Source organism: Ursus americanus, chromosome 24, assembly GCF_024610735.1.
Source record: "Ursus americanus isolate L20-20 chromosome 24, mUrsAme1.1.p, whole genome shotgun sequence".
NCBI lineage: Eukaryota > Metazoa > Chordata > Mammalia > Carnivora > Ursidae > Ursus > Ursus americanus.
In genome coordinates this window covers 7,266,563-7,282,400 of record NC_142150.1, presented here as the reverse complement: position 1 = coordinate 7,282,400, position 15,838 = coordinate 7,266,563, and the positions used below count along the sequence as shown (strand labels likewise).

At 51.9% G+C, this 15,838-nt stretch overlaps 1 protein-coding gene across 5 annotated transcripts in view; it reads left to right on the top strand.

Annotated features, from left to right (window-relative positions):
* Positions 1–12,755, top strand: part of SERGEF (secretion regulating guanine nucleotide exchange factor) — a 217,676-nt gene extending 204,921 nt beyond the window's left edge. For 2 of the 5 annotated variants that reach the window (XR_006779473.2, XR_015721542.1), the window contains one exon: positions 12,389–12,525. Coding sequence is in view for 2 of the 5 variants with exons in the window: in XM_045796613.2 (XP_045652569.1) it covers positions 12,389–12,732 (344 nt within the window). In the remaining 3 variants the exon portion in view is untranslated. Of the gene's footprint in view, positions 1–12,388 lie in introns of all 5 variants that reach the window. The other 3 variants (XM_045796613.2, XM_045796610.2, XM_087855334.1) reach the window with 2 other exon arrangements.
* Positions 12,756–15,838: the final 3,083 nt, after the last annotated feature.

Genomic DNA, 15,838 nt, shown 5'->3' with positions numbered 1-15,838 from the left:
TCCCCCGTTAGAATGTACGCCCCTGGAGGACAGGGACCTGTGTCTTATTACTGCCCTACTTCTCCCGCTAGAGCCATGCGTGAACCTTCGGGCACTCTAGAACCATTCCTCCACTCATGTGTTCACTCTGATGGATAAAACCATAAGTAGGTGGAGCACAGAGGACTTAGGGCAGTGGAGCTATTCTGTCTGATGCTGTAATGGTGGATACATGTCGTTGGGTATTTGTCTAAACCCACAGAATGTACCACAACGCCAGGAGTGGCCCCTAACGTCAGCTGTGGGCTTTGGGCCGTAATGATGTGTCCGGGTAGGTTCCTCGACTGTAGCAAATGTACCGCTCAGGGGGGGATGTTGACAGTGGGGGAGCTGTGAGTGTGTGGGGGCGGGGAGCTTTCTGTACTTTGTGCTCAGTTTTCCATGAACCTGAAACTGCTCTAAAATAGAGTTTTCTTAGAAGGAAAACAATACATTCATGTAAATTAAAAGGATTAATCCCTTAGTTTTTTTCCTATTTTGTACTACTATGTTCCTTTCCTTTCCTTTCCTCTTTTCTTTTCTCTTTTCTTTTCTTTTTTCTTTTCCTTTCTGTCATGAAGTTCAATAAAAATTTACTATCTGAAAAGAGAAAAGTAAGGAAGAACCAGACTCTCTTCCCAAAAGGGTTTGATCCCCCGGAGGAACGGGCCGCTGCTCTTCCGGGTGCCCCAGACCCAGCACCCGCGCTGTCTGAGGGCTGCTCGCTGTGCCAAGAGCAGTGAACTGAATCAGGTGCGGCACCAAACACAGGGCGGACGCTCAGTAGGCGTGTAGTAAGTGACTGGAGAGTGAGGGAGGGTTCCTTCTCAGGTGTGTGCTATCCAGCGGTTTCTCTCTAATCTTCTGATCTGCATGTGGATTGCTCTGGCCCTGGCTCTGGGCTCCAGAACAGACCTTCTCACCCCCACCCCCGCTGTTGCTCTAACTCCCAGCCTCCTCTCCTGCACACTGGTGATTCCCAAAGAGGCACAGGGAGCAAAGCGTAGAGACACTCTGTTGATGACCAGGTTCCAGAAATGGCAGGAGTCCCACTGCCCCTGGTCCCAGAGCTGCATCTGTGCCCCCGCCCCTCTCAGGTGCCCCTCAGGGATGGCTGTTCATTTAATAAGATGATAATTAATGGAGACAGTTTGAAAGTTCTGGCCAGGTCCAGAACAGCAGCCCGCAGGAGAGGCCAGGGGAGACAGCACAACTTCTCGTGCTCAGTTTAGGAGTATACGTGTGGGCTGTGGGCTCAGCAGGCGTCAGCAGGCTTGGACTCCAGTGCAGCTAATGTGACCTCAGGCTACACTGATAGAGACAGCCTCTGGGACCAGGTATACCAGCAGTGGGGCGCATGGGCCCCAGAGCCCTTGGCCAGGTCTGGGAGCACACTCAGAGAGGGGTGATGGCAACCTGGAACACTACGGAGAGCAGGGTCCCTGGCTGGCAGTGAGGACAGGTCACCAGGTTGTACAGGGGATGATATGTCACCTCCAGTGAAGAAATCTTAGAGGACAGGAGAGCTCCTTGCAACATGTGAAGGAACTGAACTCCAGAGATGCCACCCTGTGCCCTTAACGCTCCACCCACCAGGGCCAGACCCCTGCTGGCAGGACCAGGCTGCATAGCAGGCCTACTCATTCCAGCGTCTCTCCCAGCCCGTTTCTTCCTCCACAGAGTGTGACCACAATGCCATCTTCCCAGGGCTGCCCTGTTAAATGGGGTGGGTCATGCAAAAGCCTTGGTACCATATGTGGCCACAGTAGGCCCTCGACAGGCTTAGTTGCCTTCTCTGTTCCCTCTCCCGGCACAGCCAGGAAGCCCAGAGAGCCAGCAGTTCCGCAGAGAACACAGAATTCAGAAAGACAATCTGTGGGGAGGATTTCAGTTGTTTATAAAACAGGCCAACACGTTTCCACCTCGTAAGTTCTAAATCCATCATTCCTAGCTCCCTAGATCTAAGAATAGTCCCCCAGCGGAGCCAACGTGCCGCGTGCCACAGCACGCTCTCTGCGCAGGTGACTGGGGAAATGTAGCCACAGCAGCCCCAGCACCTCCTACTCTGGGGGGGCGGGAAGGCTGGCCCCTGCCTCTCCCAGCTTTGCTGCTTCAGAACCTCTCCCAGACTCAGTTTTCTCTCCCATGCGGTGTGGATCCAACGCCTTCCTCACTGGGCCGCCCTGACCGCCACATGCAGTGCCCGGAGCAGTGCAAAGGGGGAGGCGGAGAGCAGCGGGAAGGTTCGTGGAGGCGAGGACCCCCACTCTGGGCCTCACTTTCCTCTTAGGTAACGGGACAGAAATTGACAAAGAACTGGGCAACTTTTGGAGATACGGGGTTTTAAAAGAGGTTCTCAAGCAGTCCCAGCCTTGCAGCCTCAAAGTGAGACCTATGAGGGCAAACCCAGAAATTCAATGCATTTCTATTTATCATCTGAACCAAGGCCATTCGTCCGTCTGGTGTGAGGGAGCCAACCTGAAGGCCTGGGGCCTGGGTGGGTACGCCCCCACTCTGCTCTTCGGCCTCTCCCTTCCTCCCTCTCTCATGCACGTCCACACCCACCTGCACCACCGCACAAGCTCTCCACGGTCAGAGGGACTTCTGATTTGTCACCATAGGAGGGCCCACGCCAGCCAGGGGCTTGGAACCTCCAGCGGCAGGCCGCCTGCTGCTCTCCTGGGCAGCCTCCCAGCCATTCCAGCCTTCTTCCTGAGAGTGAGCTGAAATCGGTTTGCCCACGGCATCTCCTCCCTCCCCACATCTGTAGGCTGTCTTTTGGCCCTCCGGGAGAGAACAAGGCAGCTCCCTTCTCTCACTAGCCATTCATTCATTCATTTGTTCATTTGTTTGTTGGTTCATTCCCATAACAGGTATTTATTTATTAAGTACTAATATATGCTAAGCACTGTTAGGTGCTGGGATACTGCAGCATACAAAACTGAGTCCCTGCTTTCAAAGAGCTGTGTTCTGGTCAGGAGAGATAGATAATAAACCGACAGTAAAAATATAAAGAAAAAGCAGGTGAGGAGACAGAGGTGGAGAGGGTCATAAATAGCTATTTCACATAGAGTTGTCAGGGAAGACCTTTCAGATAAGGTGACATTTGAACACATACCTGAGCAGCATGAGGGAGTGAACCTGTGGATATCAGCGGCAAGGGCATTCCAGCCAGCAGGAACAACAAGTGCAAAGGTCCTGAGGTGAGTACTGTTTGAGGAGCAAGAAGTCAGCGTAGCTGTTGAGATGTCAGCAGGGTAGAACACATGGGACTTGAGGTCAGAGAGGATGCTGTTGTTTATCGGAGTAAGCAGAGAAGCCACTGGAGGATTCTGAGTGAGCAGTGCTGTGTCTGACTTAGGTTTTAACAGGATCACTCAGGCTCTGTGTGGAGGACAGACCGTGAGAGGCAAGAGAGGCAGCAGAGAGAACAGTATGAAACCCTCACAGAGTTTCAGTGTGAGGTGATGGGGCTGGCGAGAAGTGGCCAGGTTCTGGCCGTGTTCTGAACGTTACCTCCCTGAATCCCTTCTTCCACAGGCCCTCATCTTTTCTTACACGCGAACACTCCACCCTCCTCTGCCTTGCCTTCAGCGTTCACCCCCATCTTCTCAGTGCATTCTCAGTGCTGCCGTGGATCCTGGTCTGCAAGGGCCCCGAGGCCAGACCGCTTCCACTGACAGCCTTCCCTGAGGCAATTTGGGCCACAATCCCAGAACATCTCCAGAGTGATTCTGTGGGCGAATAGCCCCACTTTCTGATTCTGGAATGGCTTCTTCCTGCTGCCTCAGCTCCTGCCTCAGGGCATCCTTGGCCCTAGAGAGTGAGGGATGGACTAGTTATTGGAAGGGTCCTGCACTGCCCATGCCTCGTCCCTCAGCCGGGCCTACTGGGGCCATTGTCCTCCCAGCCGTTCCCATGACTACTGTCTGTAGGATCTGCCCCTCTTCTGGGCAGTGTGACTGGGGACAGAGACTTGCAGCTCTCTGTTCTTGATGCCTGTGACCAGGCGGCCGCTCTGGCCATGGACCAGGGAATAAAGGCAAGCAAGCAGACATAGGACTGGGGTTGATGGCACCCGATTTCAGCATTATGAGTATGCCCCTCCCTGCTGCCTTCCAGACAGACTGCAGGCGGGGAAAGGGCCACATGTACTCACTTTCCCTTAGTAGCTGGATCCCGATTGCCTGTCCCACGTGCCTGAGGACTGCTTGATGAGTGTGCCCTGTTCTCAGCACCCCAATCCCACCCGGCTCACAGACTGGTGAGCCAAGTGCAAATATAAATACCTATAGAACTAGGAGGGATGTGGTACATATGCTTAGAGGGTTCTGGGTGCTTTAGGAGCTCAGAGGAAGTGAAATTAACAGCCTTCCCACAAGCCAGTGGGACCCAGCCCTACACCCAGCCACTGTTCACTTCCGCACCAAAACAGGATGCCATTGGGATCAATGAAAGCAGCTCAGATTGGGCAAATTTCAATGGGTACCCTCTATTTAAGACTGGTGAACTCCTATTTACCCTTCAAAACCCAGCTAAGAATTAACTTTCAGTGACACCCATCTCCTCTCCCCAGCAGAGCATGTCATCCTGTCCTCTATGCTACCTCTGTCCCTTAGAAATACTGTTGAGTTTTTTTTTTTTTAAATCATCATCCTTTGTTACTACTTTGTAAAATATTTAAACAAATGACAAAATCTTGGTCACTCTTTCCCTCCCATTTCTCCCTCTCTTTCTCCGAGATTGTTCTTAGTTGGGGATGTATTCTTCAAGATCTGTGCGTTTAGAAATATGTAGGGGATCTACATAAATTGAACCATATTCTCTGTATTGTTCTGCAACTGATTTTCTCTTTAAAATGTCTTAGATATCTTTCATGTCAGGCCAGAGAAAGCTACCTCATTATTTTTAATAGCTGCATAGCATCTAGTTAGTAGGGTTGAATCATAGTTTCTTTAAACCCTCCTATATTGATGAATATTTTGCCCCCACCCCCACCCAGTCCTTTGCAACTTCAGACAGTGCTGCAGTTAACACAGTTGTGTGTTGTTCTGTGCGAACACAGGCTACTGGTCCCCATCATCCTCTTTTCTCATGGCCGTCTTCCCCAGTGGACTGGGAGCTCCACGGCAGAAACTGAATTTTCCTCTTCTGGGTCTTGTGTCCAGCACGGGGCCTAAGCAGAAGAGATGCCCACGTGATGCAATAAACGGACTCGTCTGAGCCAAATCATGACAGTGCGAACGGCCCGGGGGAATTTGGGGAGCAGCAGCAAGCCATGGGAGGAGGAGTGACACCGCCAAGACCACAGAGGGCCTGGAGAGCCAGCTAAGAGTGCTGGCCTTGGGCTCCTTGGTGGCAGGAGACGGGAGGTTGTCCCCAGGAGGAGCTACTCCAGGCTGTGCTGCTGCCCGAGCCCCCCACCCGGGCCAGCCGCCTCTGCGTAAAGGGTAGAGTCGCTGTTACAGTTGTCCAGGCAAGACAGGGTGAGGACCTGAACTTCTTTCCACCCTCAAGTCACCACCTAGACCTAAAACACTTCAGGAGGCCTGAATTCTGGGTTCTTCACATGCCTTGCTCACACAGCAGGACCCTAGGGAGCACCCCAGCAATTACCTCCAAAGGGGTGGGATCTGCATGAGCTTTGTGGCTGGACACCCAGAAGTCTTTCCCAAATTTACTCAGCTCCCAGGCCAGCTGTGGCCACACTGACATTTACCAGCTTCCTGAATCCAGGACCTGCTCCGTGAGGGTACTCAGACCTCACCCGTCCTGTCTCGCTCTGCCTGGAGTGACAGAAGAGCAGCCCCTCCTGGTGCTCTAGGTCTAGGGAGGTCTTTGACGGGAGACAAGGTGAGCCTTTAGTTGCCTGACTTTTTGCCCGCATTCCTCTCTCCCGTCCCCACCAGCAGAGGTGGGAGGGGCAGGGCCTGCGTGGCCTCCTCAGGCTCTGTGCTTTGTGCTCTTCTGCAGAGAGCTTCTCCCGCCAACTGCAGCTCTTGCCTTCCACCGTGGCCCTTGTCCCCACACAGGTGGGCTGTTACTCTGTACCTTTCCCTAATTCCCTGGGAAGCAGGGTTTTTGCTAGAGAGGACAGTGTATTAGCAGAAGCAGCCCCGGGGTCACACTGGCCAGGTTTGAACCCAGCTCTGCTGCTTACCAGCTAAATTACCTTGCGTGGTTCATGCCTTCCCTCTGGAAAATGGGGATAATGTTAGCTTTACCTCACAGTCTGGTTGGGGGGATTCAGTGAACTAAGTGTTTACTACAGGGCCTGGCATACAGTAAGCATTCAGTGACTTTTATTACATTTCACATGATTTGGCACTGGTGAATGAACCTGAGACTTGGGAGTCATGGATTCTAGTCCTAGCTCAGAATGTGTGACCACGAACAAGTTATTTCACCCCTCTGAGCCTAGTTACCTCATCTGTAAGATGGAGATCGTAACACCTCAGAGGTTGCTGTGGTGATTAAGTGCCATCTGTGTGAAATTGGGGAGATCGCAGCCCTCATCCTCGTGGTTGGAGATGGCAGCTAGAGCTCCAGCCACCACATCCACATTCCCAGTGACAAGATAGAAGAAGGAGCAAAGGGTGCATGCCATCCATCTTTGAAGGCAGGGTGCCATAAGCTGTTACAGAACCTTCTGGCATACATCTCATTGGCCATACCCAGCTGCAAGAGAGGTTGGGAAATGTAGTCCTCATTGTGTGGTTCAGAAGGACGCTTTACCACACGTGCGCTGTTGCGCATGCTCAGGTGTTCGCCCCTCTTCAGCAAGGCCCTCCAGTGGAAATGCGGCCTCCTCCCTCGCACTGGGCTGTAATCCCAGCACCATAAGGCCCTAGAAGGACCCAGGTTGCCAAGAAGCTCAGGCAGGTGCCACAAGGCCTGAACAGATTTGAGTATTGTGTCCAGCCTGTGCCAGGACCCTGCCAGTCCCTAGGTTCCGCTGCCTGCAGGGCTCTTAGGCTGACGCAAATGTGGTGGGCCACAAGCCCATCACTTGTCACAGCCTGGATCAGGCCAACTCCATTGAGCCCCATGAGCAGGGGTCTGTACTCTTAAGAGGCTAGGGAATCCCCCAGTAACTGTGGTCTTTCCACCCAAGGCCCAGCAATGAGCCTCGGGGCCAGCGAAGCAGACCTGGATCAGTTGGGTGGGTTTCAGTGCCTCGGGGCCCTGGTAAGTGCCAGGCATGTGGCAGAGAGCCCTCTATAAAGCCAGGAGTCATCCTGTGACCTACCTGTGGCCTTGAAAACTGGGTGTTCTGTATTCCGGGTAGCTTAGGGAGAGGCCTACCGTAGGCCGCGTTCTCCTTCCTCTCACGTCTTCATGAGAACAGCCGGCCCAGTAGCTTCTCGCTGAGGCTGGAGGGGGATATAGGAAACCGATTCTAAAGTGCTGGAGGGGCTCAGTACTTAAAGGTGTCTTCTGTTCAGGGGCTAGCTAATCTTGCACCCCAGCCCTTCCCATCTGCTGGTGCCCCCCCATGTGGGACATGGGCGAGGCCTCTCTTGCCTTTCCCTCCCCTCCCCGTGGTCTGCTTCATACGTGGGCATGCGCTGTCACGGAGGGTCGGGCACTGTGCCGGGGCATTATGTATGTCCCTCGTGCAGTCCTCCCCCTAGCAACCCTGTGACAGAGATGGGGACAGAGCGACCACGAGCATGCAGATGTCTGGGAGCGTGGGACCCAGGATGGCATAGCACAGTCCACAGCAAATAGTGCAATTCTACATATATGCCACGGGCCGGCGAAGGGTGGCCCATGGGCCACCTCTGACCTGTGGCCTGTTTTGTGTGGCCCTGTGGGCTAAGAATGGTTTGGAAAGGGTTGTAATAAAGAAGAAGAACATGCAACAGAAACCAAATGAGGCTCTCCAACCTAAAATATTTACTATCCGCCTTTTGAGAACGAATTTGGCAAGGCCCGGTGTATCATGTGCAGCGTCGGCTCGGATGCCGCAGCCACCGCGCCTGGTTCCTGGCGCCTCCGCGGCCTCCTCTACGAAACGAGGATGATCTAGAAAACATGGCTGCCTCACAGGGTTGTCGGAGCTAAATGAGATAAAGACTGTAAAACACCTCACTTCGAGTAGGCTTCTTTGGAAGTAGTGGGGGAGGAAATTTCTGGCCCTTGGCCAGGCTTCTCGACCCAGTGGGCATGAAAGCCCTGGCTCAAGGCCTCTGGCTGCCCCGGCCCCTCGGAGCGAGTTTCCTTTGGCAGGAGGAGAGGGACCTGCCGGCCGCCCGTTGTGCGGCATCCTGCCGGTGGGTCAGCTCTGCCTTCCTCCCGCCCCCATTCCTGCTGACCGTCAGCTGCTGCCACTCACCGGGGCCGGGCACCAGGCCCACGCCAGGTGCCGAGCGAGGCCCAAAGGTACCAGGCCCCTTCCACTTTCCCACCTCGGGCCTCGCACTGACCTGGCTGAGAGTGCTGTATAGCTGTCGGAGCCGCAGCCCGGGGCCCGTCCTCTCTGCGTGCATTTCCTCGCTCGTGGGCCAAACAGGGGGACATCTGTGTTTCCCCAAACCGGAGCTCTTGGCCAGTGATTCCCTTCCTACTAGGGGAAAGGAAAAGGAAGGGTAATCCCGGGCCAGCCAGCCTCCCCCTGTGAAAAAGTGGTCTGTGCAACAGATTTTCAGTGGATAAAGAGTGAAATGTAAAGATTAAAAAAAAAAAAAGAAAGAAAATCAAATCATTGAAAAATCAAAAAAGAATATTTCCTGATAAGATAGGGATGGGCTTTCAGTTCTTAGAAGCAGTAGAAGAAATTATAGAGGATCAATGAATTTTAGTACAAAGAACCACAAAGCTGATTTTATATCAAAAGACCCAAAACAAAATTTTAAGTCTAACTGAGAAAAAATATGTATGCCGGATATGGCAGAGAAAGAATTAATATTCTTAAAACAAAAATCTTTAAAACAAGGAGGTTCTTGACTGAGAACAGTAACAAATATTTATATAGTACTACGTGCTGGGCACCATTCTAAGTACTTTATACTTACTTACCGATTTAATTCTTGTAAACAACTTTATGGTAACAGTACTATTGTCCCCATTTAACAGATGAAGGAATTGAGACACAGAGATGCTAAGTAACTTGACCAAGGTCACTCAGCTAATAAATGGAGGAGCTGGGATTTGAACCCAGACCATCTGGCCCTTGGGTCTGACACGTAAAGCCTTCTGTACTAAAGAGGAAAAAGATACAAAGCAGACAGTACACAAAAGAGGAAATACAAATATCTGAGAAACATAAGAATTATTTTTCAGTTTCGATGGCAGTAAAGTACCAATAAAAGCAATGACATACTTTTTCTGTCTTCAAATTAGAGATTTTTAAATGTTATAATAAACAATAAATACTGGCAGTGCTGGAGTGAAATGGAGACTTCCGCAGGTTGCTGTAGTTATATTCAGGTGGCCTTTTTGAGAAAATACTGTGGAAGCACTCAGAACAGCACTCAGGAATCTCAGAAATGTCCATGCCAGTTGATGAGGAATTCCCATTCGAAGAATCTAATTTGAGAAAGCAATTAGATAGACAACGATTCACGCGTGCAAAGATGTTCATAGGAATATTGTTCCAAATAATGAAAGATTAGAAACAACCTATGTATCTGATAATAGGATACAGGTTAAGGAAACTGTTGAATCTCTGCAATGGACAATTAGACGGTCATTTTAAAGGGCTTTGTTAACAAAAGATACCATAAGCGAAGTGAAGAGACATACCATGGACTTGTGGGAGAAGACACTTAGAATGCATAGCACAGCGAGGAATTATGTAAATAAAGGAACACGCACAAAAAGCTTACAAATCGGTAAGAAAAAGGCAAACAGAAAAACAGGTAAGGAATGTACAGAGGCCATTCATAAGAAGAGGCAACTCAGGGCGATACATGAAGTGACAATCCGTCTCACTAGTAGTCAGGCAAATGCAGATTCATTCATTGTACTTAGCAGAATAGCAAGAGTCTAAAGGCAAAGATGGAGGGAAGCACTCAGGTCCATCGCTGATGGGGCTGGACGCGACTGCAGCCACTGTGGACGGCTATTGGGCCATACCTAAGTCCAAACACGTGACTCCACCACCCTCACACTTCTAGGGACCAACCCTGCACAAACACCACTTTGTACAAGGGGACACGCTCAAGAACGTTCATGGTAGTGCTTCTTTTAATAGCAGCAATATTACTGTTATTGTATATTATTGTATATTATACATTATATTGTATAATAAAATAGCAACAGTTATCATTAAAGAACTGTCCATCAGAAGGGAAATAGGTAAGTAAAATCTGACTTCTACCTGATGGGATACTATGCACAGCTGAAATAAACAAACTCGATCCCTAACTATCAGCACAGATAAATTTCAAAAAACAATACTGAGAATAAAGAGCAAGTATAGGGGCGCCTGGGTGGCGCAGTCGTTAAGCATCTGCCTTCGGCTCAGGGCATGATCCCGGCGTTATGGGATCGAGCCCCACATCAGGCTCCTCTGCTAGGAGCCTGCTTCTTCCTCTCCCACTCCCCCTGCGTGTGTTCCCTCTCTCTCTGGCTGTCTCTATCAAATAAATAAAATCTTAAAAAAAAAAAGAGCAAGTATAAAAAGATATCTCAATGATACTATTTATGTAAATCTTTAAAACAAACTAAAAGCATTACAGAGTATTTAAGGGCATGTAGGTAGAAAGTATAAAACCAGCACACCAGTAATGAACACCAGCTTCGAAACAGCGGCTGTCTCCTGGAGAAGTGGCTGGAGGGCAAGAATGGGAGGCGGGGCTTAGACTGTTTCTTTCTTTATGATTTTTTATTTTTTTTTAAGGGAAGGGTTGAGCAGATACAGCAAAATGTTGACTAATGTTCTAAGTCTGGATGGGGCATGTGTCTTTTCTGTTAAATCATTTTTTTGTATCTTTCTGCATATTGAACTTTCTGCATATTGAAATTTCAAAATTTCAAACAAATTATTTTTAATTTAGTTTTTGAATAATTTGCAGTTCTGTGGAGAAGTACTTGTGTTATAGTAGTGAGGAATGAAAGCAGGACAAAATGTACACAAATATTTACAAATTTCACAAATTAAAGGTCTTGAGAGAGACTACAATATTCATACTAGTGGCGAGACTCAAAGTCTGCTTTTTCTTTACACTCATCCATATTTTCCAATTTTTGTCATGAAGATGTATTAGTTTAATAAACTGGACAAAAATTTTTTTAATGACTACAGGAAAACATAAGTGAGTTTGGCTCTAGGAAAGGGTCTAAAGGCTAGGAAGAGGGTGTGTGATGGGGTGTGGGCGTCACAGGCTATAGGAGAAATCTGTGCTCGAATACTGGCCTGCAGACTCTCTGGCTCTGTGCCTCAGTTCGTTCAATCTTTAACCCCATCAGTGAGCCCTTATTGAGCACCAGCTGTGTGCCAGGCTAGGGATACAGCAGGGAACGGAGCATACACAGTCCTTCCCTCCCTGTAGAGCAGATAGTCCAGGGAGAGGGGACAGTACGCACATCACCACACAAGTCATCGGTCCACCGCAAAGTGCGAGGGCCCCCATGAGGGGAGAGTCCAAGGGCGATAGCAAGAATCTAAGTTGGATTGGGTGGCCAGGGAATCGGACTGCAGAGCGACATGTAACTGGAATCTAAAGGACGAGGAGGTCTGGAGCCCAGTAAAGAGAGGGCCTCTAGAGAAAGGAAGGCCCTGTGAGGCCTATGCAAGGAAGCGAAAGAAGGCAGGGGTTCTGGAATGCAGTGGGATGGGGGAGGAGTTGCTCAAGGGGAGGCCAGCAAGGTAGGCAGGAGCCAGATCACTCAGGGCCTTGCAGGCCAAGGAAAGGACTTTAAGGGCCTGGGAAGTCGCTGCAGTCACTGCTGGGGACCTGCAGACCTGCAGGTGTCAGAGATCACCTAGATGCTCTTTGAGGGCTGGGCTGGGTGGTGCGCGGCCCGGTTAGTCTGTTGGCTGTTGGCATGGCTCCGCGTGTGGGAGAGTGGTGTCAGCATCAGGGACGGCGGTGGAGATGCAGAGACGCGGAAAGATTTGGGGTCTTTCTGGAGGCAGAGTTGGCAGGTTTTGGATCATGGTGGGTGGGGGCCGGTGGTAGAGGAGGTTATAGTCAGGGAGGGCCAAGGAGGAAGGCCGTGTTTGGGACAGGACAGTTGTGGACTAGGGGAGTGGGAGACGCTGCAAAGGCTCTGGGGGGCAGAGTGGAAGCCAGGGTAGTGAGCATGCCACCACGTAGGGTCGAGCTTTGGTTTCTTCGTGGTGCTCCCTGTGCCCCCAGGGTGAGTGTTTCAGCCCTGTGCTCAAAACCTCTTCTAGAGCAGTCTTCTCTCTCTTTCACAGGAGGGACGTGTTACTCTTGGGGCTGGAACGAGCACGGCATGTGCGGGGATGGCTCCGAAGCTGACATCTGGGCCCCGAAGCCCATGCAGGCTCTGCGCTCGTCACTGGGACTCCTTGTGGGCTGTGGGGCTGGCCATTCCCTGGCCCTCTGCCAGCTGCCAGCCCTCCCTGAGTTGGGCCGGTGCCCCAAGGTCACTGGCTCTTCCCCAGATGCCACTGAGGACGCTGAATCTCGGGAAGCCATGAACGAAGAGAGAAATTGGAAGGAAAGGCAACCAGAAACTTCTACCCGAAGCCCATCTGGCAGGTCCAGAAATGAGGGGCTTGTGACAGGGGCCCTTTAATAAAAACAGCCTTTCCCACCCAATGTGTTCCCAGAGGATTGCTTGGTCAGGTTGTGGGGCTGGCCTGAGAAGGACTTCAGAGGCACTACGATTGGGCTGACCACAGGCCAGAACGATGGGAGGCGGTGTGGCCAGTGTCTGGGGTTCAAGGACACAGATGGATGGGAACAGGGACCCCCATGAGGGCAATAACAAGAACCCAAGTTGGTTGCAAGGCTGGGGAATCTGGTCTCTAAGCAACATTTAAATTGAAATCGCCAAAGGACATGGAAAACAGCAGGCTCCAGCCTGTCTTTACCTAGTGGGGACAGAAAACCCAGCCCCGTCCCTTGTGATCATTATGGGCCAGCAGCCTTCGGGATTCTCAGTGCCTGGAGCATTAGTTTGCTGGCTCAAGGACGTTGGGGTACCCTGGTCAGGCAGGTGGGTACTCGGACGGAAAGGAATTCTTGTCTTGGTGACTGGGTGAAGGGAAAAGGGAGAAGGCTCTGGACACGGGGCTGGAAGGAAGTGGAGATGAGTGAGTGGAGGAAGAGACAGAAAAGAGAAGAGACTTCTGGGAAGACCTAACAGAGGAGACGCCTGGGACAGACAAGGGAATCTAGAACCAGTAAGCTCTCAGAAGATCGGTGTCTTCATCCGAGCCAGGCAGGACCCTGGATCTGGTCTGTGTAACTAGTAGCCATGCTGGGTAGTTTCAGAAGAGGGATGGTCCACAGCATGGGAAGGGGAGTCTGACCCTAACCCCTGACATCTGCCTCTGCAGGAGGAGGGCCTTCAGGTAAAATGGGCACCAGCCTTCCCCAGGTGGCAGCTGTGGCTCTGGGGGACATAGTGCCTGTCTCTCTGCTATGACTGGCAGCAGGCCTTTGGCCAGAGGGCTTCAGAGAATGGCTTTCCCCGGAGGACTGTGTGGCAGTGTCACCAGCTAGCTAGCCCCATCTGTGGCCCGTTCCACACCACCTCCCCTCTGTGACTCAGGAGAGGGCTGGGTCTGTGAGGGCTAGGCTTTAGGAAGTTACAAAACCCCAGGACATCGGAGCAGAGGACTGGAGAGACGACCTCCTAGCCTAGCAGCCTTCCAGGTGCATTTGTTAGAGCCCTAGAAGTCTCCAGAGAATTCAGTGGCCGCCTGGTGGGCTGTGAGTGAAGGAAAGCCATGTGGACAGAGGTCCAGGTCCCCTCCCTCCAGCTTATTCACAGCAGCTTTATTTTCATCTGTATTATCTACTGGGCTTCACACAAGATTTCACTTGACAAGGTGAGAAAAACTTGAGAAAGCTTTGAAACCACTGGTCTTATCCAACATTTTCATTATTCGTTTGGGAAAAGAGAGGCCTATAAAGGGGAAGGGGCCACACACCTCACTCCCGGCCCAGGGTCCTGATTGGGAGGGGACCCATCCAGAGCCTTGAGGCAGACCAGGGGGGCCGACGAGGGGCAACCCTGGGACCAGGAGTGGATTCAGCCCAGTGGAGGGGGTGAGGACAATCTTGAGCTCCCCAGGCCGGAACCTAGAGACCACCCACAGCCATTGGCTGCCCTTGACACCAGTGCATGGTGTGCAGTGCTCCCGATGTTGGATCCTAGGAATAGCACTGCGCTGGCCAGCAAAGCCCTTGGGTGCCGGCCTCCCAGAACCAGTAGAGGCTAGAACAGCCTCTAAGCACTTCTGCAGTGGGAAGGACATCTCTGTGCACTCTGAGCTGATCTTGCCAGGTCCCACACCCTCAGAGATGGAACAGTGGGATGGCCCAGAGATGACCCATACTGGAGCAAGCCTGCAGTTACTGGCCGCCGCGTGCCCCCACCCTGCCCTGCCATGGTCCTACAGGTGAAATGGTCAGCATCAGACACACAGGCCAGAAAACAGGCCCACACCCAATAGTCCTCAGGCCCATACTTCCTAAACAGGCTCACTGCTCACAAGGAGCCAAGACACTCTCCCACAGCACGGCAGCACAGGGGTCCCTCCCGCCTCCTTCAGTGCCTGCTAGAAGAAGCCCCAGTTCCAAGTCTTCCGCTGAGCCCTGGTGCTTCTCCCGAGGCCCTTTGGCATAAGAAAGGAGCATCTCAGGGCTCCTTCCCAGCCTGAAAGACTGGGACCCAGACTCTGGTTCGGAAACTGACTCAGACCCTTCTTGCAAGCCTGTGGGGGCCAGACTGTCCTCACATGGAGGAGTGAATGGCTCCCGGCACTAGACAACAGCGCAGACAGTCCTGTCTCCTCGGGTTCCTCTGTTCTGTCTTCCCTACCACAGCCACCGCCTTGGTCCCAGTCCGTCCACTGGGCCTGATGAGTGCCCGGAAACTCCAGGGGCTGTCGACAGTGTCACCCGCATGTTTTCTGGACCCTTTGATTCCTGTGGTCATTCTCAGACTTGTCGATGTGCAAGCCCCTCGTTCCCAAATAGACCCTGGGCTCTTCGAGAGCGAGGGACCGATCTTGGTGGATTCTGGAACCCCTTCACCAAGGACGGGTCCTGATACAGAAGAAGTTCCCGATAAATGTTAATGAATGAACTGATGAGTGCACTCTTAGGGCCACCATGGGGTAGGGAGGTTAAATGAGGGGGTCACGATCCCTTCACCCGCGCCTATCCTCTGTTTATCTCTTAGACGTGTGCAAGGACTATGCTGTGCAGGTTATAACCAGTTGGTAGTCAAGGTCAGTATCCTCCACCCGGTTAGGTAATGCACCATAGGAGCCAACTTGAGTAAATACCCACCCATTTTTAAAAATTACTCTTGTTCTGATAGGCCAAGTAGATTGGCCTTGGTACTCCTCCCGCATGAGGAGGACGAAGGGAACAGAAGAGGGGCGTGAGGCCCCCGCTGTGCTCACGGGTCTTGGGCCTGGCGTCTGCAGTGACTGTGTATGGTCACCACGTTCCAGGTGTTAGTGGGCTGTTCACATCCTCACCTGTCTGCCACACACTCTCCCCTCCAGGTCACAGGCACCCCTCTTCCTTTGATACCCTCACCACCTTTGATCCCAGTAGGCTGTCAGATCCAAACTAGATGAGGCTGTGCTTGCAAAGGTGAATCCGAACCTGGGGCTCGGAGGAAAGCGCTCCCCACCCCCACCCCCAGGCACCTGCCACTT